At 46.6% G+C, this 25869-nt stretch overlaps 1 protein-coding gene across 1 annotated transcript in view; it reads left to right on the top strand.

Moving 5' to 3' along the window:
- Nucleotides 1–25869, top strand: part of SLCO4C1 (solute carrier organic anion transporter family member 4C1) — a 121937-nt gene that overhangs the window by 54168 nt on the left and 41900 nt on the right. Inside the window, exon 7 of the mRNA XM_073624568.1 lies at nt 18716–18860. Coding sequence (XP_073480669.1) covers nt 18716–18860 — 145 coding nt within the window. The remainder of the gene's footprint in view (nt 1–18715; nt 18861–25869) is intronic.

Here is a 25869-nt window from a genome sequence, read left to right as displayed (position 1 = left end):
TTTTTGACAATTCCTTTATTTAAATGCTTCTTCTTTCTTCCTTCATCTTCTTCTTCTTCTGGTTCTTCTGGCTCTTCTGGTTCTTCCTCCGGCGTTCTCGTCCAGCATCTCCTCCGCGGCGTCTTCTATCTTCTTCTCCTCGGGCCGCTCCGCACCCATGGCATGAGGGGGGAGGCTCCCGCTCTTCTCTTCATCTTCTTCTTCATCTTCATCTTCTTCTTCATCTTCTTCTTCTTCTTCTTCTTCTCTTCTTCATCTCTTCTTCCTTCTTCATTTCTTCTGCGGGCCGCTCCGCATCCATGCATGGAGGGAGGCTCCCGCTGTGTGACGGCGTCTCTTCGTCTGACGGTTCTTAAATAACGGGGGGCGGGGCCATCCGGTGACCCCGCCCCCCTCTGACGCACGGTGAAGTGACGGGACTTCCCTGTGACGTCACGGGGAATGCCACAGGGAAGTCCCGTCATGTCCCGTGCGTCAGAGGGGGGCGGGGTCACCGGGTGGCCCCGCCCCCCGTTATTTAAGAACCGTCAGACGAAGAGACGCCGTCACACAGCGGGAGCCTCCCTCCATGCATGGATGCGGAGCGGCCCGCAGAAGAAATGAAGAAGGAAGAAGAGATGAAGAAGAGAAGAAGAAGAAGAAGAAGAAGATGAAGAAGAAGATGAAGATGAAGAAGAAGATGAAGAGAAGAGCGGGAGCCTCCCCCCTCATGCCATGGGTGCGGAGCGGCCCGAGGAGAAGAAGATAGAAGACGCCGCGGAGGAGATGCTGGACGAGAACGCCGGAGGAAGAACCAGAAGAGCCAGAAGAACCAGAAGAAGAAGAAGATGAAGGAAGAAAGAAGAAGCATTTAAATAAAGGAATTGTCAAAAACTGTCTCTTGTCATTTTTAACATTTTTGACAGTTTTTTAGTGAAATGGTAGGGGTAAGTAACCCCTTACCATTTCACACAGGGGGGGGGCCGGGATCTGGGGGTCCCCTTGGTAAAGGGGGCTTCCAGATTCCGATAAGCCCCCCGCCCGCAGACCCCCACAACCACCGGCCACGGTTGTGGGGATGAGGCCCTTGTCTTCATCAACATGGGGACAAGGTGCTTTGGGGGGCTACCCCAAAGCACCCTCCCAATGTTGAGGGCATGTGGCCTGGTACGGTTCAGGAGGGGGGGGGGGGCCGCACTCTCGTCCCCCCCTCTTTTCCTGCGGCCTGCCAGGTTGCGTGCTCGGATAAGGGTCTGGTATGGATTTTTAGGGGGACCCCACGCCGTTTTTTTTTTTTTTTTTTTGGCGCGGGGTTCCCCTTAAAATCCATACCAGACCTGAAGGGTCTGGTATGGAATTTAGGGGGAACCCCACGTCAATTTTTTTTTTAAATTTTGGCTGGGGTTCCCCTTAATATCCATACCAGACCTGAAGGGCCTTGTATGGAATTTAGGGGGACTCCCACATCATTTTTTTTTTTTTAATTTTGGTTCGGGGTTGCCCTGTGGGGAATTCCCATGCCGTTTTTATCAATGAACTTCTATGTGTATTGTCGGCAATGCAATAGCCGCGGTAGTTTTAAATGAGTTTTTTCCTTCAAAATGTCATTTTGCTGTCAGACTGTTCTAAACACGGGAAACATGCGCCCCTTTACAGGCATACTATAGACACCCCCCAGGTATGAAATTTAAAGGGATATTACACTTTTATTGTTTGACTTTAAGCATTATTAAAATCACTGCTCCTGAAAAAACGGCCGTTTTTAAAACTTTTTTTTGCATTGATCCATGTCCCCTGGGGCAGGACCCAGGTCCCCAAACACTTTTATTGACAATAACTTGCATATTAGCCTTTAAAATTAGCACTTTTGATTATTCATGTTCGTGTCCCATAGACTTTAACGGTGTTCGCGTGTTCGAACGAATTTTTTTCCTGTTCGCATGTTCTGGTGCGAACCGAACAGGGGGGTGTTCGGCTCATCCCTAGTGGTAAGGAGACTTGCTAGAATAACTGTGGTGTTGTGTGTGTATCCTATCACACTGAAGCTGGTGCGGTGCCTTCATCTGTCTCCCTATTCAGCTATATGGACTTTAGTTGTTTATTATACCATCATATAAGCGCTGCATATTATCGTTTTTCTAAACAGTGCCATTTTTAGTGGACAGCTTGGACTGTTAGGGCATGTTCACACCAGAACGCAGTTCTGGTAAGGCATGTTTCTGTACACGTTTCAGGCATCGCATGGGAATGCACTGTCCTTGGTAGAGGTTGACATTATATGTTAATAGCACCCCAAATACATCTAGCAAATGCAACATGTTTGTGGTCACCACACTGCATGATACCACAGTACCATGTCTTCTGGTGCGGCACAATTTGTCACACCTGCACTACCACTTGCACGTTCCCATGGGTTTTGCAGTCCACGGAAATGTTTAAAATAAAGTCAACAGCGCTACTACTGCTTCTTTAACACTGCATATGTCTAGAATGCAAAATTATTTTAAAGTGCAATTGTGCAACATATAACCAACCATAGAATGCATATATATCCTATATATATCATATAGATCCCCTTTGCAAGTGAAAAAAAAACAAAACATTAATCTAAAAACTGTAAATTCAACAAATTGTGCAATAGACACTAATGAATTGGGATAAAGTGTCCTATATAAGGAAGAAAGTCCCATGTAAAAAGAATAAAGGAAGTTTTCAAAGAACAATAATAATTAGTCCTTCAGTTCCTCTTCCTTATTCCACCATACCAGTGATCTATACCACCAAATGCACCAAATAACCTCATCATAGAACAATACTGGTAATTCTATAAACCAGCAAACAGCACATGTAAATCTGGGAATCTGCAACTCTTCCCGGCTCAGTAGGTCTTTTTCAAGAGCTCTCCATACTGATACTCCACATTATTTAATCATAAAACATGATCCGAAGGAGGAAGAAAAGGCTTACATAGAGAAGGTCCCAGAGCAGAGGATAGAAAGGGATCAGCGCAGGGACAGCATGACATGTGCGGACTGCACAGTCACGCTGTTGAAAGCTGTTTCCCGTTTAAGAAAGGGGGAGTGGTAGAAGCAGGGGAGGCTACGCTGGGGAAAGGATTAGGTGGAAGAAGGGGGAAGTGACGTCAGTGGAGAGCGGCGGGGAGAAAGATTCAACACACGCTCCCATCGCTCTGTTAATTCACCTGTAATGGCGTCTATTTCGGCGGCGGAGATGTTAGAACAGCTGCGAGCGTTGGCGGCATCACAAGGGGCAGACTGGCTGCAGGCTCAGGTTGCAGCCATCCTTACAGAGGACAGAACTGCAATGAACGTTCCAGGCCACCGGAGCGATTCAGCCCTGACTCCGCTCCTGGGGGTCAGAGGCCACAGCAACAGGAGAGGGGAGGATCGATCCAGCCACCCCCCAGGGATCAGCAGGCTCAGGGAGCCAGAAGAGGTGACACGAGGAGGACACAGCGGAGAGGCCGGAGTGCTGCAAGGATGGGGGAGACCAGCACAACCCACGGTCCCCCCCCTCAGCATGTCGCAGATGCCAGGAGCAGACGGACGGGGATTCACGGGGGGCTCCGAGCAGCCAGTCGGGCCTGTGTGCGTCATCAGTCCATCGGGGGGGGCTGGCCAGGTGGCCGAGACGGCCAGCAGCCCTGCGCTTTCCAGAGGGAGGAACGTTAGGAGCGCTGTGTCGTTGGTGAGCAGAGGCAGATGGAGAGCAACAGAGGCCCAGACCAGTCGGCGGCACAGAAGTCCATCCAGGCGGGCAGGGCACAGGTCTGGTGTTACGACGCAGAGAGTGGGACAAGAGCAACAGCGCAGACCCCCGGCAGCCAGAGCGGGACCCTCTGGAGTGCAGCCAGCGGTCGTTCGTCAGGAGGAGGTCAGCGACAGATCGGAAGGGGAGCTGTCCGGGTCGGAGAGGGACGAGGACCAGGGACATTCGTCAGCGGTGGATTCCGGAGTGGCGGCTGGTGGGCCCAGTCCTGGGCAGCCCGGTGAGTGCAGCTCTACTTTATCTATTTCTTCTTTATTAGGAAGATTATTGGAGCAGGGCAGAAAAGGGGGTTCCTCCGGGGGGGGGGGGGGTAGTTCAGCGAGAGTAAGCGTGGTTAGAGCACCTGCAGAACAACCCAGGGAGGCAAGAGAAGGGGCTGGCAGGACGAGCCTGCAGGATTTATTGTCAGGATTGCCGGATTTAGTAGAGTGCTTTGAGCCGACCACAGGGGACAGTTCATCACCAGCGCGGGCGTGGGCTACACCACAGGGAAAAGATGGTGCTGCAGTGACTACACTAGCAACAACGGTCACGGTTAGTGGAGATTCGGTTACACTGACAATCGGAACTGGGACGGTGGTGGTCGATCAGCCTGGAACATCAACCAGTGTTTCGCTCCCGGACAGCCAAAAAAAAACAGGGGAGAAGAAGGCGGAGTCAGTCAGGTTGGCGGACTCTGCTAAGAGTGGGGAATGTCTCTTTTGAAGGCCCATTGGGAGCCCATCTCAAAACAGAAGTGAAAGAAAAAATCTGGAAAGGGGAATATGTGGAGAGATTCACATTACTGTCGTTAGAAAAATTCAATCTGGATAGATTGAAACCAGAAGAACGTAAGAAAGGGGACGAGGAAAAACGCACATATAGGCTGATTCCAAGTACTTTTTCTAATTGGTTGCAGGCGAGTGTGGTTGGGGAAAAGGCCCCCGAGCACTGCTCGGCCTTGTTCGTGTACAGTCCTCTTAGGGACGTTACAGCACATAGCGGAGCGTTTCGGGGTTCCATTAGCGCCGGACAAAATGGAGGGCCCCACATCCAATATCGTTTTTCTGGGAATTGAAGTGGATTCCATGGGAATGGAGTGTCGAATGCCATTGGACAAGCTGGAAACTCTCAAGGCAGAAGTGCATGGGACCATTGGTAGGCGCAAGGTGCAATTGAGGCAGCTACAATCGTTATTGGGAAAGCTGAATTTTGCTTGCCGAATAATCCCCATGGGTGGGATTTTTTGCTGGCAGTTGTCGGCAGAGACCGCAGGGGTCACCACCCCTACTCACTTTGTTACTCTTAACAGTGAACATAGAGAGGACTTGTGGGTATGTCATGAATTCCTGGAATCATTTAACGGGCGCGCTCTTTGGATGTCAGGTCCCATCAGTAATTGGGATCTTGAATTATTCACGGATGCGGCAGGTTCTACAGGCTATGGGGCCGTCTTTCAAAGAAATTGGAGTGCCGCATGCTGGCCCCCTACTTGGGTGGAGGCTGGGTTCTTGAAGAACCTAGTCCTCCTGGAACCGTTTCCAATTGTGGTGGCAATGGAAATCTGGGGGGGAATCCTTTCGTAACTTGAAGGTGCGGCTCAACTGTGACAACTTAGGTGTCGTCCAGGTGATTAACCGGTTGTCGGCCAAGTCTATGCCAGTGGTCAGGTTGCTGAGGCATTTAGTATTGCGCTGTTTGAAATTGAATTTTTTCATCTACGCTGTACACTTACCAGGGGTTGAGAACACCTTAGCTGATGCACTGTATCGTTTCCAGTGGGACAGGTTCCGGGAGTTGGCACCAACCGGGGGGGATTACCTGCCCCGACTGGATGTGGAACGTTGCCTTAGGAACGTGGCAGGGTGGATTCAATGCCCTGTGAGTAAGGCCACTTGGGACGCTTACTCCAAGGTATGGCAAGACTGGCTGGCATGTTTGTATAGGCTGGAGATTGCCCCTGCAGGCCGGGAGGTAACTCATGCGATTCTTTATTTTATTAATATGGGATTTGAGCGGGGCATCTCAGCAGCTGCCATCAATAAGAAATTGGCAGGTTTGGCCTTTCTTTTTAAGTTACAAGGGCTGCAAGACCATACAAAAGACTTTTGGGTGAAACAAGCAGTGAAAGGATACAGGAAAGCACATAGGAAAAGGGATGGTCGGCGCCCGGTGTCTTTTGACATGTTACACGGCCTATTTCGACATATATCATACCTTTGCAGTTCAGAGTTTGAAAGCGCCTTATTCCATGCGGCTTTTGCATTAGCGTTCTTTGGGGCGTTACGGGTAAGCGAACTGGTCAGCCAATCCAAGCGGGCCCAAGGGGGGCTGCAGTGGGATGATCTGGAGTATTTGAATGATTCAGTTAGAATATGTATTAAACGGTCAAAAACTGATCAGATCGGTAAGGGCGTGCAACTGGTGGTTTTCCAGATTGCGGAGTCACCCATTTGTCCGGTAAGACCAGTGCTATCGTTCAGGGATATGCGTCTGAGATTGTCGGGCTCATTCTTGATGCACGCAGATGGGTCGTATTTATCTAAATTTCAATTTATAGCAGTGTTCAAAAAATGTTTATCGGCGGCCGGGTACGACCCCACAAGCTACTCATCCCACTCTTTCCGCATAGGTGCTGCTACAGAGGCTGCTAGGGCTGGTTTTAGTTTTGAAGCAGTGAAGTGCATTGGTAGGTGGGACTCAGATAGATTCAAGCTACATATTCGCCAAAATTTATTACAGGCTTGTTAACAGGGGTTTTCAGTTTGGGGTTAGAGTTTACGGTTGGGGGGAACTTATTGTTGTGTTTGTCATTTTTGCTTTACAGGTGAATCGGTGGGCCTGGTTTGGATCTTGGGCCACTCATTCGTTTTCTGGGGGGCCAGACGGGCTGATGTTCGGCCGAATGGTAGGCAGCTAGGCATCCCCAGACAGGAGGCTGGGGTCAGATGGATCGGGTTACCGGGTATGCAGTGGAGCAGGGTAAGGTCAGAAGTCCACAAGTTCGCTCGTTGGGACAGGGCATCAGATGTTTTGGTGCTACATGTGGGGGGGGGTGACATGGGGGTTAGGTCCATGAGGGATCTTATACGTGACATAAAATGTGATTTTTTTACGCTTACAGGCGGCCTTTCCTGGGATGGTTATTGTATGGTCGGATATGGTTGGGAGGACATCATGGCAGTGGGCTTTGTCTGCTAAAAAGGTTAATAGGGCCTGAGTAAAGGTGAATAAGGGAGTCAGCAGGTTCATTATGCGGAATGGGGGTGTGACCATACGGCATAGGGTGTTGGAGGTGGATACCTGGAGGTACCTTAGGAGCGATGGGGTGCACCTTAATGAAGTGTGTACTGACCTCTGGACATTAGGCTTACAGGATGGTGTACAGCGTGCATTGAGGGTTTGGAGGTGCTCGCAAGGGTAAGGTTTTACCCCTTGCGGGCGGTGGCAGTGGTTTGCGTCTGTGAGGAGGAGGAGATGTATGTTATATGGAGATATAACATGGTTAGTACCCATATGTAATATGGGGTTTGTTATGTACCTTCCGGTTACAAGGGGTTAAGAAGGAAGGGGTAAAAAGTTAGGTCACTGGGAAGGTTGTGTACCGTCTCACAGTCTGGGGGTTGCGACTGGAGGCCTAAAGTTGTTTACGAAGTTTGTCGCAGTGACCTGTGGTGTGTGTTCCCCTCCAAGACCCCAATAAGTACTGAGAAGGTTATTAAAAAGTTATTTAAAAAGTTATTTAAAATGTTATTTATTTAATTATGTTATTTTGTTAATAAAAGGCCGTCAAGGCCATTTATTCCAACACCTTGTCACGTCATTTGTGGGGAGGATTTGGAGGGAATTGAGTTATGTTTAAGGGGTGGCGTAGAGGAATGGGGGTTAAGTCCTTCACATGTCAAGAAGGTCCCGGAGCAAAGGATAGAAAGGGATCAGCGCAGGGACAGTATGACATGTGTGGACTGCACAATCACGCTGTTGAAAGCTGTTTCCCCTTTAAGAAAGGGGGAGAGGTAGAAGCAGGGGAAAGGATTAGGTGGAAGAAGGGGGAAGTGACGTCAGTGGAGAGCGGCGGGGAGAAAGATTCCCACCCACCCTCCCTGGTATGCTTATTTAGAAAGGGGAATACGAAGTCAGCTTGGGCAGTGGTTTGGGTCTGTGAGGAGGAGATGTATGTTATATGGAGATATAACATGGTTGGTACCCATATGTAATATGGGGTTTGTTACGTACCTTCCGGTTACGAGGGGTTAACCAGGAAGGGGTAAAAAGTTGGGTCACTGGGAAGGTTGTGTACTGTGTCACAGTGTGAGGGTTGCGACTGGAGGTCTAAAGTTTTTTACGAAGTTTGTCACAGTGACCTGTTGTGTACCGTCTCACAGTCTGGGGGTTGCGACTGGAGGCCTAAAGTTTTTTACGAAGTTTGTCGCAGTGACCTGTTGTGTACCGTCTCACAGTCTGGGGGTTGCGACTGGAGGCCTAAAGTTTTTTACGAAGTTTGTCGCAGTGACCTGTGGTGTGTGTTCCCCTCCAAGACCCCAATAAGTACTGAGAAGGTTATTAAAAAGTTATTTAAAACGTTATTTAAAATGTTATTTATTTAATTATGTTATTTTGTTAATAAAAGGCCGTCAAGGCCATTTACTCCAACACCTTGTCACGTCATTTGTGGGGAGGATTTGGAGGGAACTGAGTTATGTTTAAGGGGTGGCGTAGAGGACTGGGGGTTAAGTCCTTCACATGTCATGTAAAACCATCAAAAACTTGAATATATAAAAAATACACTAAAACACTTACATTTGTCAGTGTCTTAACAACACCAATAGTATATTGCACTCTATCGTGTAGCAGAGCCAACTCCAGCTGCACTCTCAGGACGCGAGTATGGTCCCTGCATGCATGGTGAAGTCACGCCTGAAATCCCAACCTACAGGATTCATCAACTGGAGAACGTCTGATGACGAAACACACCGCATTCTATGGTTGGTTACATGTTGCACAATTGTACTTTAAAATAATTTTGCACTATACACATATTAAAGAGGGGGTAGTAGTGCTGTTCACTTTTTTTTTTTGGGTGTTTACATCAAATAGAATAGCAGCTGCACCATACATTACCCATTTGAGAAACTGTGACGCAGTTCTAATTGTTTTGTTTAAAGCTCACTTGTAAAGCCCCTGAGAGGTAGAAAAACTGTCAGGGTTAGTTCTCCAGCATCTACCAATAGCTGAAATATCCGCTTTAGATGGGCTCTTTAACCGCTTCAGCCCCGGACGATTTTACCCCCTTCCTGACCAGAGCACTTTTTGCGATTCGGCACTGCGTCGCTTTAACTGACAATTGCACAGCCATGCGATGTTGTACCCAAACAAAATTGACATCCTTTTTTTCCCACAAATAGAGCTTTCTTTTGGTGGCATTTGATCACCTCTGTGGTTTTTATTTTTTGTGCTATAAACAAAAAAAAGAGCGACAATTTTGAAAAAAAAAGCAATATTTTTTCATTTTTGCTATAATAAATATCCCCCAAAAATATATAATTTTTTTTTCCTCAGTTTAGGCCGATATGTATTCTTCTACATATTTTTGGTAAAAAAAATCACAATAAGCGTATATTGATTGGTTTGTGCAAAATTTATAGCGTCAAAATAGGGGATAGTTTTATGGCATTATTATTATAAATTTTTTATTTATTAGTAATGGCGGCGATCTGCAATTTTTATCATGACTGCGACATTATGGCAGACACATCGGACACTTTTCCCACTATTTTGGGACCATTGTCATTTATACAGCGATCAGTGCTATAAAAATGCACTGATTACTGTGTAAATGACACTGGCAGGGAAGGGATTAAACACTAGGGGGCGATCAAGGGGTTAAGTGTGTCCTAGGGAGTGGTTCTAACTGTGGGGGGGGTGGGCTTCCACTCACGTGACAGCGATCACTGCTCCCAATGACAGGAGCAGTGATTCATGTCATGTCACAAGGCAGAACGGGGAAATTCCTTGTTTACATAGGCACTTCCTCGTTCTGCGGTTCCGTGACACGAGTCCGCCGTTCCCGCGGGCACGGTCACGCTGTATGCGGCTGGCACGCGCCCGCTAGCCCCACCAATTAAAGGGGACGTACAGGTACTCCCATTTGCCCACCACTGTCATTGTGCCGACATATATTGGAGTGCAGTGGTCTGCAAGTGGTTAAAATCAATGGAATGGGGTACTTAAAAATACCAAAACACATAAAGAAGTACACATATATTTTGTACATTTTACATATGTTTTGCTAAATCATCAGTGTGATCTGGCACTCCGGACCGGGACAAGGGATGGGTAGAAGGGGGTGGCTGCCCTGGGCACAGTAGGGATGGAGGCACCACAAGTTCCTTTTTTCTATAAGGCTGAGAGGAATAGCAACAGCGGCATCACTACTTCTGTCAGCCCAGTGCTGGAAGCAGCAAGGATTGCTGTGCTATCTCTCCCCCTCTTCCTCATAAGCTCGCACATAATGAAGGAAGGGGGGCTGTCTGCACTTAGCTTTAGCAAGATAACTAGTACTCCTCTAACCGTCCTTCTTTCAGCATTACTGCTTTTCTGACCCTGAAGGGCTTACAAATGTATTGTCGTCACACTGGTTAGACTGAGTTCAGGTTTTGGATGGATTCAGGGTGAATCCTGTGTACGTAAATACATATACTAAATTATTTTTAACGACCTTGTCAGTGCCAGGCGGATGTGGCATTCTACCAAAGCTGTTCTGCCACTGTGAAGACTCAATTCCAGTGACACATTTCTAATTATACCTATACTATACACACACATAGGATTCTTCTTCGTGAATATTTGCTCTTCTGATGATCTTGTATTTGCCATTATTTTATGTTACATTAAAAAAGGCAAAAATCTTTTTAAAGCGGAGCTCCACCAATTTTTTTTTTTTTTAAGTCAGCAACTACAAAAAGTGTAGCTGCTGACATTTAATAATCAGACACTCACCTGTCCCACTGTCCAGCGATGCGGGCGTACGAAGCCTCGCTCCTCTCCCCCTCCTCTCCACTGCACCGGCATACTTACTCTGGGCGCCTGGCTGTGGCTTCACAGCCAGGCACGCACTGCGCATGCGCGAGCCGCGCTGTGAATGGCCGGGCAATCTTCTGGGACCTGTGACATGTCCCAGAAGATTGCAGGGGGGGGGTGAACTTCCTTCCAGCGCCGCAGAGCCCCAGGAGGAAGTGCGAGCTGGATGCCTCTAAAAAGGGGGTATCCCCCCCCAAAAAAATGACATGCCAAATGTGACATGTCTGGGGGTCACCATCACTTAAAGCGGAAGTTCAATTTTTGGGTGGAACTCCGCTTTAATAAACTTTAAAGTGGTTGTTAAGCCACTACTAGAAAATCCTTCCATACCCTTTGTAACATAACAATATGTGCCCCAGTGTCTGTGTTATATAAAAAATATGCCGAACTGTACCTATATCAGAGCAGCTCCCAGCGCTCACGTGACTCCTTGGCTTTCTCTCCTCTGCCCGGCTGACAGCTCCAGCGGGTGGGGCCAAGCACGCACCCTGACGTCAGCTGAGGAGGAGAGAGAGCAGAGGAGTCACGTGAGCTCTGGGAGCTGCTCTGTTATAGGTAGAGATCACCATATTTTTTATATAACACAGGCACAGGGGCACATAACGTTATGTTACAAATAGGATGGGAGGATTTTATAGTAGGTATGAGAGCAGCAGAAGGGGAGGGGACAGGCACTGACACAAGCAGACAGGCAGGGAGGGGGGAGAGGAGAACAGAGAAGGACATGGTGTCAGGGATCAGCAGCCATGATATACCGTGGTCAGTTTACAGGGGGGAGGGTATAGCCAGGCAAGATCTGCCATGTTTTTTAGGTGATAAAATGGGCCAAATGACACAGCACAAGCACTGTGACAGTTACATTCTGGCATGTGTCGGGAATGTAACTGTTTTTTGAAACTGGTAAGTCAATGGGTTTCGTTCTGCTTTAAACTTTGAAACGAAAGATGGAATTTAATTCCATCTCCAGAGTCTGTCTGCTCTCATTTTGATAAATTCCCCCTCTATGTGTATTGCCAATTCTGAGATCTATCTTTGAATGATCTTCAAGGAATATAGGTGTAGGTGACTATGACCAATTATAACATTGTGAGAGGAGGGAACAGGGAAGGATGAGTGAAGTAAAAGTGAACGTATCCTTCAGATGTTTCAAGCTAATTGAGTTTTTGCTTATAGGATGATAACTTTAGCTTTACTAAGGGCAGCCATACAGAGTTCGAATCTCGAATCTTCTAACAATTAATGGGCTCTATAGCCGCTAGCGATAACCACTGTCTTCTCCCGGAGGAGATTTTAAGCATTCAGCGCTGTCACATTTTGAATGACAATTGTGCGGTCATGCAACGCTGTACCCAAATTAAATTTTTATCATTTTCTTCCCATAAATAGAGCTTTCTTTTGGTGTTATTTAATCACTGCTGTTTTTTTTTATTCTTTGCTAAAAAAGAAATAAGACAGAAAAATTTGAAAAAAATAAAGTTTTCCTTTGTTTCTGTCAGTAAATTTGATAAATAAGTAATTTTTCTCCTTCACTGACGTGTGCTGATGAGGCGGCACTGATGGGTACTGATGAGGCGGCACTGAAGGGCACTTTTAAAGTGGATGTAAACCCTTACATGTACCCAGTGAAGTATATATACATATGCTAGTGCACAGGACATGGAAATAACAAGATGCTAGGAATAATGATGATAATACAAATAAAATGTCAGTGAATATTGAGTTAAAAATTGTCCATAACAAAGTAGTCTTTGCATTTGTGATGACTATAGCATCTCTGTGGTGTGACCAGCGCTGAGGGCAAAGCTTTTTATATGAGCGAAGTCAGCTCTAATGATTGAAGCAGGAGAAAAAACAGAAAAGAAAAGCGCCTCTGAGTGCAGGTATTTAATGAGTACAATAACATATAATCCACACTTACATGAAAGTAAGAGATAACAGGCTCCAGGAAAGGGAACACTCCTGGAACAGTCCATAACGTAGCTGAGTAGCTCGGCAGTCAGATTATCCAGCTGGGATGGCCGCGGTCCCCCGCAAGGAAGCTGGCCAGCTGATCCACACACCGGACTAGATGGAGATCTTCCGCTCTGAGAAGCCGCTCGCTGGTGTGTGACGTTACCGGAGTGTGAGAGAACCTACTCAGCTACGTTATGGACTGATCCAGGAGTCTTCCCTTTCCTGGAGCCTGTTATCCCTTACTTTCATGTAAGTGTGGATTATATGTTATTGCACTCATTAAATACCTGCACTCAGAGGCGTTTTTCTTTTCTGTTTTTTGTACCCATTGAAGTGACTGGCCTCAGGTGATACACAAAGATGAAACAAATCCTCCTACATAAGGTGTACCTGTTTATCTGCAGTCTTCTCTCCATTATATCCATTTAAATAGCTGAATTTACACAGCTTGTCTGAGGGTTCAGAAAAAAGGGGGTGGAGAGATAAAATTACACTCTGCTGAGCTCAGTGAGGAGAGCTCTGATTGCTGATTGGATGGATACATCCCCCTTCACACAGCACACAGGAACAGCCCTGAGGATGTTAAACAGCTGGAGGTTCCTCCCCTGTCACGAAAACTTGTCAGAAGTGACTCATGATGATAACAGAGGAATGAAGCAGCAGACAGAAATTAGACTTAACCGAGACAAATACACACTATAAAGGGATGCTTTCTGAAGCTTAGAAATGCTGTGTAAATTCTGGCCTTTGCTGGCCTGGTACCAGCCCCCTGAAGCTCTTAGTAAGTAACACTTGGATATGAGACCCCAATGTGTGAACCGGAACATGGTCACAGCTGCAAAAACTTTTTCTGCACATCACCTTTTAGGGCTGGGCCTTTTGGCTAAGTCTGGGGAAAATGTTGTCTTCCAGGCCTCAGGGCCTGGCCAGTGCACTATTGCACGGCCACTATTTATTTTACTTCTTTCTGTTCTTTTCTCTAACTTAGATGAAGGGTGTGAGTCCTCGGCGTGCCCTGACATCTAGGGGGAGGATGTGTGGCCCTCAGGTTCCCTCCTCCCCTGCCCATGGGGAGGTCTCAACCAAGTATTCAATGGTCGGTTTCGGCTGAACTAGAAGAACGGGTTTTGCCAGGCCTTCTGGCTAGGCAGACCATTGGAACCCTATGTCCTTGTCAGGAGCCTTGCACACCGGGGGATCAGGGAGAGGTCCTACCCCTTCGGGAGGTGGACTAAAGCACACCCTTAAGTGCAATTTTTAGTGTGTGTTTCACATGTATGTTTTTTTGTTCACTTAATGGTTTTTCCTGTTTTTAGGTTTTTGGATTAAAAAAAAAAATTCAGCCACCTGTAGTCCTGTAACAAGCATTGTTTAAGCACAGTGAACACTGACATGGGTGTTTACTGCTCATCTGAATGAGGCCAAACACTGCTTATGAGTAACAATAAGTGCACTCTGTCCAATTCCTTATCCAAACATTAGCAGGGACAATGAGAATGTTTGTGCAATGGCTGTATGTACAAAAATATATAATCCTCTATTTAATTATTGTGATCCAGGCATTCTTGCGTTATTATAATGATAATGATCTAACCTCCTGATTATTGTCAACTCTGAAAATGGGGTTATAAATTATAAACATTTACTGAGAATCAGCCGGAAATTGCCATTTGTAAAGCTGGCCATACTCTTGTAGAATTTCTTATGGCCAACTGAACTTAGAGCTTTAAATAACAATCTCTCTAGGCCACTGGAGGAGGTTTTAAGTGTATGCCAAGCCAAAAATGTTATCAGTTTTGGATAGATCAGGGAAGGATTATTGCCACTTTCTGTTTTTTACTGAAGGGGAAGGAAAAGCTCCGCTTGTTCGCACCCTCCTCCCCTCCACTGACACATTTGGCACCTTTTTGGGGGTGGGAAGGGGAGGGGGGAAGGTTCCTCTTTAATCCTCATTTCCCGCTTTGCTGACAGTGTTTAACCAGGCAGAAAGTGGGGGGGAACCCTCCAACAGCAACACAGGCCAAAATAAAAACATATTTTTAGTAGTTTTCTAGAAGGTTTGGAAACCCTGTCGCATTTGTATTGCTAATTGTATCCAGGTTTCAAATTTTCTTACTCACTGTCTGGTAAAACCATTTTCAGCAGGAAAATAATAAGGAGAGAGCCCTGAATAGCAGCAGTAGAAGCCAGACAGGGGTTCTAACAGGGGTTCTAACAGTGGCAGCGGGTGAAGTTTTAGGATGGGGAGGCGCCAGACCCAGTCCTTGCTTGTTGACCCCTCCCATTTCTCATAAGCCCCACCCCTTATAGAATCCACCCACTCCGTCCCCTGTATTCCACTTGCTTCCACCCATAGTGTCAGGAGTATACAGGTCAGCATCACAGGACAGAGTATATAGCTCAGCCTCACAGGACAGAGTATATAGCTCAGCCTCACAGATCAGGGTATATAGCTCAGCATGACAGAACAGAGTATATAGCTCAGCCTCACAGGACAGAGTATATAGCTCAGCCTCACAGACCAGGGTATATGGCTTAGCCTCACAAATCAGGGTATATAGCTCAGCATAACAGATCAGTGTATATAGCTCAGCCCCACAGATCAGGCTATATAGCTCAGCATTACAGATCAAGGTATAGAGCTCAGCCTCACAGATCAGGGTATTTATCTCAGCATTACAGATCAGAGTATATAGCTCAGCCTCACAGATCAGGGTATATAGCTCAGCATCACAGATCAGGGTATATAGCTCAGCCTCACAGATCAGGGTATATAGCTCAGCCTCACAGATCAGGGTATACAGCTAAGCCTCACAGATCAGGGTATATAGCTCAGCATCACAGATCAGGGTATATAGCTCAGTATCACAGATCAGGGTATATAGCTCAGCCTCACTGATCAGGGTATATAGCTCAGCCTCATAGATCAGGGTATATAGCTCTGCCTCACAGATCAGGGTATACAGCTCAGCCTCACAGATCAGGGTATACAGCTCAGCATCACAGATCAGGGCATATAGCTCAGCATTTCAGATCAGGGTATATAGCTAAGCATTACAGATCAGGGTATATAGCTCAGCATATGTAGTATGTGGGAATTGGGGGAAAGTAAGGCATCATATATATAGTCTTGTGGAAACAAAAGTTCCTTTTATTTCTCTAGAAAACAAACACAAATTGTTTTTTATTTCAGCAAAGAGGTAAAACAATAAGCTTATCTTCAGCACAGAGTGCAAAGTAGGAAGAAAGCTCCAAGAGAAAAGTACATGTCAAGGTATTTCCCAGTTTATTCTGACTAAACACAGTCCTTCTGCTTCTTAGTAGCAACAGGAAGCCTCCCTCCATTCTTACCCCATCATTTTCACAAACTCTGTGAGCTCAAATCTATGGACAGGCACTGCAGTTGAGAAAAATGCAGGATGTATGCATCTGAGTTCTCATATTATATGGGCTATTTTTAGGAGTACAGTAGGATGAAGGGAGCAGGTAGAATCCGTTTTTGTGCAATAGCATAGTTAGCTAGAGACAAGCATTGTTGTATTGTACTCATACTATATTCATCATTGAACCGATATTCAAAGGTAGAAACAATCTACAGTAATAATCCACTAACTGCACTTACTGTACATTCACAGGACTTTGAGATCTGCAGTCTTAATTCTTCTCCCACAGCAAATCATGTACTAACTAACTTTGTCAATTGCCGATGGTTGGTCATCTGTATTTAACCACTTAAGGACCGAGGCTCTTTCTGAGATTTGGTGTTTACAAGTTAAAAACATTTTTTTCTAGAAAATTACTAAGACCCCCTAAACAATATATATTTTTTTTTCTAACACCCTAGAGAATAAAATGGCGGTTGTTGCAATACTTTCTGTCACACCGTATTTGCACAGCGGTATTACAAGCGCACTTTTTTTGGAAGAAATAAACTTTTTTTAATGAAAAAATAAGATAACAGTAAAGCCCAATTTCTTTTTATATCGTGAAAGATAATGTTTCCCCCGAGTAAATTGTTACCCAACATGTCACGCTTCAAAATTGCACCCGCTCGTGGAATGGCCACAAATTGTTACCCTTAAAAATCTCCGACGTTTAAAAAATTCTACAGGTTGCATGTTTTGAGTCACATAGGAGGTCTAGGGCTAGAATTATTGCTCTTGCTCTAACAATCGCGGTGATACCGAACATGTGTGGTTTGAACACCGTTTTCAAACGCGGGCGCTACTCACGTATGCGCTCGCTTCTGCACGCGAGCTCGGCGGGACAGGGCGCATTTACATTTTTTTTTCTTATTTATTTTACCTTTTATTTTTACACTGTTCTTTTTTTAAAAAAATGTGTCACTTTTATTCCTATTACAAGAAATGTAAACATCCCTTGTAATAAAAAAAAGCATGACAGGACCTCATAAATCATGAGATCTGGGGTCAAAAATACCTCAGATCTCATATTTACACTAAATTGCAATAAAAAAAATGAAATGTCATTTAAAAAAAAAAAAGTCCCTTTAAGAGCTATGGGCAGAAGTGACGTTATGACGTCGCTTCCGTCCTGCAATGTCATGGAGACGGGTCTTCCCCTCACTTGTCTCTATTATCAACAGGGATAAGAACCCGATCGCCTCCGCCACTACCGATGGCTCGGGTAAGCGACGGAGAGAACTGGAGCACGGCAGGAGGGGGGGGCCCTCTCCCGCCTCCGATAAAAGTGAATCCGCCGCGGACACTACTTTTAGCTGAAAGCGGACTGCCCGCCAAGGAAGAGGATACCGGGGTTATAGCAGCTAGCTGCTGCCATAACAACGGTATTCCACTTCAAAATAGCGACGTAAAACAACGGCGGGTGGTCCGTAAGTGGTTTTTAAAGGAAGATTTCCTCAGGGTACTTGGCATGTTTCAGCACAAGTTCTCATAGGGAGCTACTTGTCAACACAAGTCCACAATTTGTACCTGTCTGCATTTAGTGTCTATCAATGTGTGAACCCGCACTGACAAATGTCATGTTCTGCTGTATCCACTGTTCTTCACTTGAACCAGGAACATACTATAGGAGTGAAAACCATGGTTCTTTGCAGGTATGCAAAGTTTGCCCTTGCTACAGCACAGTGGCGGCTGGTGGGCTTGAGGTGCGGCTGGGGGCTCGAGGCACTGACAGCTGCTAGCCCTCCCCCCCACCCCACCCCACCCCACCCCACCCGCGGGAGATCTGGCACTTACTGGTTCAGGCGGAATGCTGTTGTGTGCGCTCCTCTTCTTCTCTGGAGTGTGGGCATGCAAGGAGCAGCAGCTCTGGCTCCAGCATGTGTCTCCTCTTCCAAAGTGCTAGGCATCCAATTGGATCCAATTGGATCGCCTGGTGCTTTGGCCAATTGGGAAATACAACCAACCTTCTGATTGGTGGAGAGGAACTGTAGTGTGAAAAATAGCAAAAATTAATTCGCTATCGTCAGACAATTGGGTGGAATTGGGGTGCACTCTCTGCTCCCTAAGCCCACCCTTTTTTGAACGATATTAGAGCCTCTGGCTCTAATCAGGTGCTTAAAAAAAAAAAAAAAAACACCCCTCGCCATAGGAATTCATGCCCCTGGCATCCTGAGAGGGGCCGAGCGCATGGAAAGGGGGGGCGGAGGCAGGGATGGGGGGGCGGCGCCTGTGCGCCCTCAGTGCATGGGCCGCCACTGGGTTCTAATCATTCCCCACTCTATCCAACAAAAAAAAAAGAATCAATTTGACATACATTTTAAATAGCCAGTTAGTCTTTAGTTTTCTTTAGTTTTAACAAAGCCTTTTAGTTTAGAGATTTAGTATAATAAAATACCTGTGGATGACTGGTTTTCTTTAATATGAACTGCTGTTGAATAGAATTCATGCTTTTTATTCAATTACTGGGTTGCTCTCTGCCTTATGTAACAATTTTACTGTATCCGTTTTAGCTGATGGTAAAGAACCCAGTTCTCATGGCTCTAACGTTTGCCAGCTGCTCTGATGCATTTATCACCACCGGCTTTGCAGCATTTCTACCAAAATTTATTGAAAACCAGTTTTCATTGACATCAAGCTTTGCAGCCATTCTAGGAGGTGAGTTCATTTTATTTATTCTTTCTATTTCTCTACTATCGCAATTACAACGGGTGTAAACTTTTGGTGATGATTGGAAGAAATTAATTAGATAGTTTTTTCTTTTTTACTACAGAGTATTCTAAATGTATTATGACATTAAAACTATTTCCCAGGAATTCTTGCTTCTGATATTATACTCTGTCTTGGTGTTGAGATAAAGGTCCTGATTTACTGAATTGCAGCGACATTTAGGGAATACTGAGGTGACATACTTAGCGTACATTAAATACACTTTAGGGTGCCTTAACCGCTTCAGCCTCGGAAGAATTTACCCCCTTCCTGACCAGAGCACTTTTTGCGATTGGGCACTGCGCCGCTTTAACTGACAATTGCGCGGTCCTGCGACGTGGTTCCCAAACAAAATTGATGTCCTTTTTATCCCACAAATAGAACTTTCTTTTGGTGGTATTTGATCGCCTCTGAGGTTTTTATTTTTTGCGCTTTAAACAAAAAAATAGCGACAATTTAAAAAAAAACTCATTATTTTTACTTTTTGCTATAAAAAATATCCCCAAAAAATATTTAAAAAAACATTTTTTTTCCTCAGTTTAGGCCGATACGTATTCTTCTACATATTTTTGGTAAAAAAAAAAATTGCAATAAGTGGCACTGGCAGTTTGGCTAAGCCAATCAAATGAAACCCAGGCAGAAGCGCCTGCTCCCACTGGCCATCTAAGCGGATCTGATGACGAACCGATTGCTTATTTGGTGGCAGGATTCGCCTTCCTTTGTTGCTTGGATTCAGGTGGCAAAAGTCACCTGTGTAGTGTTGGTGACCATTTACCAGACTGTACACATGTAAATATTGCTCAAATATTATGTGTGTATAGCATGCAGAACATTTATTCACAGGGTCTTGTTGGCAACTTCTGCTGGCATGATCCTACACAGAAAACTTCAGTGCTGTGCAGTGTTGCCAACCGTCAGTATTTTTACTGGCAGCCAGTAAAAAAACAAGCACTTTTCTCCTGCCAGTAAGAGGAAAAGGATGCCAGTAAAAAATATGGTTGTGGCGCATGGCTCGGAACTGGGCAAGCGCAGCTCGGGTCCGGAGCTGGCCAGGACCATCCAAGTACCTGCTACAGTGTGTTCGGGTGGTACCGGCAGGGGGCAGGTCTGACGGAGATGGTGCCTGAGCATGTCGTGTGATGTCATGGTGCAAGGGAGCCAAGCGTTGTGGCCAGAGCCTCACGTGCGGGTCTGTGGGACAGGAGCAAGGCAAGCCGGGAGCGGGACTCCCAATGCTGTTTGGACTGGAGGGGACTGAGAGGACCACCTGGCATGGATAGAAACTGTCACTGTGACTCAGGATGGGATGTGTCAGTGATCTATGCTGCTGCACACTGCTGTCAGTGTCACTGCGAGAGTCTATTTTATGTGCGTTTGTCACCCATTCTAATTTCCTGCCCCTGAGTCCTGTTCCTGTGCCACTTACTAACTATAATTAAAATAAAATAAGAAAAATGCTTTTTACCTTAATATCTACCTTGAATCACATTGCTAATTGCACATTGTTCTTATTTGTAGCCTAAATACTGAAATTTGCACTTACAACTGTAATTTTGTAACTTTTGGAAATGCCAGTAAAAACTTGGCTGTGCCAGTAAATTTTGAGTGTCGTGTCAGTAAATTTCAATCTAGTAGGTTGGCAACACTGGTGCTGTTAGAATGAGGTCTAAAAATGTGTGACTGCATCATGTTGCTTTCAGCAGAACCAGAAAGAGGAAGAACTATAATTTGTAAATGAAATGAATAGACCCTGAAAGGTTTAGCAACATTGTAGCAATATAAGGAAACGTTGACTACTATCTAATACAGGAAACCAAAGTATTACCTAATACAGCAGCCCATCTAATATATTACTGAGCTGAAACATGCAGGGATGTTTTTTTTATACATGCCTTAAGTTATCAGTTATTAGAAAATTAGTTGGTCCCCCATTTAGAAGATGTGGGTACGTTTTGTATTTGTGACCCCTGTTCACAGACAGACAACTGTCGCCATTATAGATCTGAATTGATCCATTATAGGTCTGAAATTAGTCTCAGGCTTATATTACACTAGTAGGGATGAGCCGAACACCCCCCTGTTCGGTTCGCACCAGAACATGCGAACAGGAAAAAAATTCGTTCGAACACGCGAACGCCGTTAAAGTCTATGGGACACGAACATGAATAATCAAAAGTGCTAATTTTAAAGGCTAATATGCAAGTTATTGTCATAAAAAGTGTTTGGGGACCCGGGTCCTCCCCCAGGGGACATGAATCAATGCAAAAAAAAGTTTTAAAAACGGCCGTTTTTTCAGGAGCAGTGATTTTAATAATGCTTAAAGTCAAACAATAAAAGTGTAATATCCCTTTAAATTTCATACCTGGGGGGTGTCTATAGTATGCCTGTAAAGGGGCGCATGTTTCCTGTGTTTAGAACAGTCTGACAGCAAAATGACATTTTGAAGGAAAAAACACATTTAAAACTACCGCGGCTATTGCATTGCCGACAATACACATAGAAGTTCATTGATAAAAACGGCATGGGAATTCCCCACAGGGCAACCCCGAACCAAAATAAAAAAAAAAAAATGATGTGGGGGTCCCCCTAAATTCCATACAAGGCCCTTCAGGTCTGGTATGGATATTAAGGGGAACCCCAGCCAAAATTTAAAAAAAAAATTGACGTGGGGTTCCCCCTAAATTCCATACCAGACCCTTCAGGTCTGGTATGGATTTTAAGGGGAACCCCGCGCCAAAAAAAAAAAAAAAAAACGGCATGGGGTCCCCCTAAAAATCCATACCAGACCCTTATCCGAGCACGCAACCTGGCAGGCCGCAGGAAAAGAGGGGGGGACGAGAGTGCGGCCCCCCCCCTCCTGAACCGTACCAGGCCACATGCCCTCAACATTGGGAGGGTGCTTTGGGGTAGCCCCCCAAAACACCTTGTCCCCATGTTGATGAAGACAAGGGCCTCATCCCCACAACCCTGGCCGGTGGTTGTGGAGGTCTGCGGGCGGGGGGCTTATCGGAATCTGGAAGCCCCCTTTAACAAGGGGACCCCCAGATCCCGGCCCCCCCTGTGTGAAATGGTAAGGGGGTACTTACCCCTACCATTTCACTAAAAAACTGTCAAAAATGTTAAAAATGACAAGAGACAGTTTTTGACAATTCCTTTATTTAAATGCTTCTTCTTTCTTCTTTCTTCCTTCATCTTCTTCTTCTTCTGGTTCTTCTGGCTCTTCTGGTTCTTCCTCCGGCGTTCTCGTCCAGCATCTTCTCCGCGGCGTCTTCTATCTTCTTCTCCTCGGGCCGCTCCGCACCCATGGCATGAGGGGGGAGGCTCCCGCTCTTCTCTTCATCTTCTTCATCTTCTTCTTCATCTTCTTCTTCTTCTTCTCTTCTTCCTTCTTCTGTTCTTCATGTCTTCTCCGGGCCGCTCCGCAGCCATGCTGTGGCATGGAGGGAGGCTCCCGCTGTGTGACGGCGTCTCTTCGTCTGACGGTTCTTAAATAACGGGGGGCGGGGCCACCCGGTGACCCCGCCCCCCTCTGACGCACGGTGACATGACGGGACTTCCCTGTGGCATTCCCCGTGACGTCACAGGGAAGTCCCTCAAGTCACCGTGCGTCAGAGGGGGGCGGGGTCACCGGATGGCCCCGCCCCCCGTTATTTAAGAACCGTCAGACGAAGAGACGCCATCACACAGCGGGAGCCTCCCTCCATGCCACAGCATGGCTGCGGAGCGGCCCGGAGAAGACAGGAAGAAGAGAAGAAGGAAGAAGAAGATGAAGAAGAAGATGAAGAAGAAGATGAAGAAGAGAAGAAGATGAAGAGAAGAGCGGGAGCCTCCCCCCTCATGCCATGGGTGCGGAGCGGCCCGAGGAGAAGAAGATAGAAGACGCCGCGGAGAAGATGCTGGACGAGAACGCCGGAGGAAGAACCAGAAGAGCCAGAAGAACCAGAAGAAGAAGAAGATTAAGGAAGAAAGAAGAAGCATTTAAATAAAGGAATTGTCAAAAACTGTCTCTTGTCATTTTTAACATTTTTGACAGTTTTTTAGTGAAATGGTAGGGGTAAGTACCCCCTTACCATTTCACACGGGGGGGGGCCGGGATCTGGGGGTCCCCTTGTTAAAGGGGGCTTCCAGATTCCGATAAGCCCCCCGCCCGCAGACCCCCACAACCACCGGCCACGGTTGTGAGGATGAGGCCCTTGTCCTCATCAACATGGGGACAAGGTGTTTTGGGGGGCTACCCCAAAGCACCCTCCCAATGTTGAGGGCATGTGGCCTGGTACGGTTCAGGAGGGGGGGGGGGCCGCACTCTCGTCCCCCCCTCTTTTCCTGCGGCCTGCCAGGTTGCGTGCTCGGATAAGGGTCTGGTATGGATTTTTAGGGGGACCCCATGCCGTTTTTTTTTTTGGCGCGGGGTTCCCCTTAAAATCCATACCAGACCTGAAGGGTCTGGTATGGAATTTAGGGGGAACCCCACGTCAATTTTTTTTTTTAAATTTTGGCTGGGGTTCCCCTTAATATCCATACCAGACCTGAAGGGCCTTGTATGGAATTTAGGGGGACCCCCACATCATTTTTTTTTTTTTATTTTGGTTCGGGGTTGCCCTGTGGGGAATTCCCATGCCGTTTTTATCAATTAACTTCTATGTGTATTGTCGGCAATGCAATAGCCGCGGTAGTTTTAAATGAGTTTTTTCCTTCCAAATGTCATTTTGCTGTCAGACTGTTCTAAACACGGGAAACATGCGCCCCTTTACAGGCATACTATAGACACCCCCCAGGTACGAAATTTAAAGGGATATTACACTTTTATTGTTTGACTTTAAGCATTAATAAAATCACTGCTCCTGAAAAAACGTCCGTTTTTAAAACTTTTTTTTGCATTGATCCATGTCCCCTGGGGCAGGACCCGGGTCCCCAAACACTTTTTATGACAATAACTTGCATATAAGCCTTTAAAATTAGCACTTTTGATTTCTCCCATAGACTTTTAAAGGGTGTTCCGCGGCATTCGAATTTGCCGCGAACACCCCAAATTGTTCGCTGTTCGGCGAACTTGCGAACAGCCAATGTTCGAGTAGAACATGAGTTCGACTCGAACTCGAAGCTCATCCCTATACACTAGCTATCTTCCCCCTTGGGGTTTACTCACCAGTAACAGGATCAGTAGTGACCACTTAACTGCTCCTATGGTGTCATCCCCTCAACTTCCAAACCAGTAAGGTGCTGCACTATCACTGCTCCCTCACTGGCAGTAGCGGCCCGTGCACTGTGAGCGCACATCCATGCGCCTGGCCCCATTCAGGATTCCGGATGCATGGATTCCTATGGTGGGGGTGGGAGGGGGTGGTATTTTTTGAAGCAGCTGTTTAGAGCCAGAGGCTCTAATAGGCTTCAAAATAGGGTGGGCTTGGGGCGTCCTGATCTCACCCAATTGTGTGATGATAGCAAATTAATTTTTGCTATTTTCACACTAACCTTCCTCCCTGCCAATCAGGAGACATGGCGTCAGGCCTGTTTCCTGACTGGCCAAAGTGCCAGGCCACCCTATTGGATGCCTGGTACTTAGGAAGAGGAGTGTAGGAGAGGCACGTGCTGGAGAGGAGCTGCTGCCTGGTAAGTGTCAGGGGGGTCTCCCGGAGCCACCCGCGGGGGGTTGGGTGCACTGCCAGAGCCACGCGCAGGGGTTGGATGCACTGCCAGAGCTGTGCACAGGGGGGTTGGTTGCACTGCCAGAGCTGCGCACGGGGGGGTTGGATGCACTGCCAGAGCCTCGTGGGGGGGTTGGATTCACTGCAAGAGCTGTGAGCCCAGCGAGTGGGGCGATCAGTGGGCACAGTGGCTGCATATGATGGGCACAGGTGGCAGCATATATTGGGCACAAGTGGCTGCATTTGATGTGCATAAGTGGCTGTATATGATGGGCACAGTGGCTGCATATGATGGGCAGAAGTGGCTGCATTTGATGGGCAGAAGTGGCTGCATATGATGGGCACAAGTGGCTGCATATGATGGGCACAAGTAGTTGCATATGATGGGCACAAGTGGATGCATATACTGGGCACAAGTGGCTGTATATGATGGGCACAGTGGTTGCATTTGCTGGGCACAACTGGCTGCATATACTGGGCACAAGTGGCTACATATGATGGGCACAGTAGCTGCATATGATGGGCACAAGTGGCTGCATATGATGGGCACAAGTGGCTGCATATGATGGGCACAAGTAGCTGCAAATGATGGGCACAGTGGCTGCATATGAAGAGCACAAGTGGTTGCATATACTGGGCACAAGTGGCTGCATATGATGGGCACAAGTGGCTGCATTTGATGGGCACAAGTGGCTGCATATGACGGGCACAAGTGGCTGCATATGATGGGCACAAGTGGATTCATTTGACAAACATAAGTGGCTGCATATGATGGGCGCAAGTGGCTGCATATACTGGGCACAGTGGCCGCATATGATGGGCACAAGTGGCTGCATATACTGGGCACAAGCAGCTGCATATGATGGGCACAAGTGCCTGTATATGATGGGCACATGTGGCTACATATGATAGGCACAAGTGGCTGCATTTGATAGGCACAAGTGGCTGCATATGATGGGCACAGTGGCTGCATATGATGGGCACAGTGGCAGTGTATGATGGGCACAAGTGGCTGCATTTGATGTGCATAAGTGGCTGTATAAGATGGGCACAAGTGGCTGCATATACTGGGCACAAGTGGCTGCATATGATGGGCACAAGTGGCTGCATATACTGGGCACACATGGCTGCATTTGATGGGCACAAGTGGCTGCATATGATGAGCACAAGTGGCTGCATATAATGGGCACAAGTGGCTGCATTTGATGGGCACAAGTGGCTGCATATACTGGGCACAAGTGGCTGCATATGATGGGCACAAGTGGCTGCATATACTGGGCACAAGTGGCTGCATATGATGGGCACAAGTGGCT

Source organism: Aquarana catesbeiana, linkage group LG01 (assembly GCF_042186555.1).
Source record: "Aquarana catesbeiana isolate 2022-GZ linkage group LG01, ASM4218655v1, whole genome shotgun sequence".
Classification (NCBI taxonomy): domain Eukaryota; kingdom Metazoa; phylum Chordata; class Amphibia; order Anura; family Ranidae; genus Aquarana; species Aquarana catesbeiana.
The sequence above is the reverse complement of the archived record's forward strand: the minus strand, read 5'-3'. Positions and strand labels throughout refer to the sequence as shown.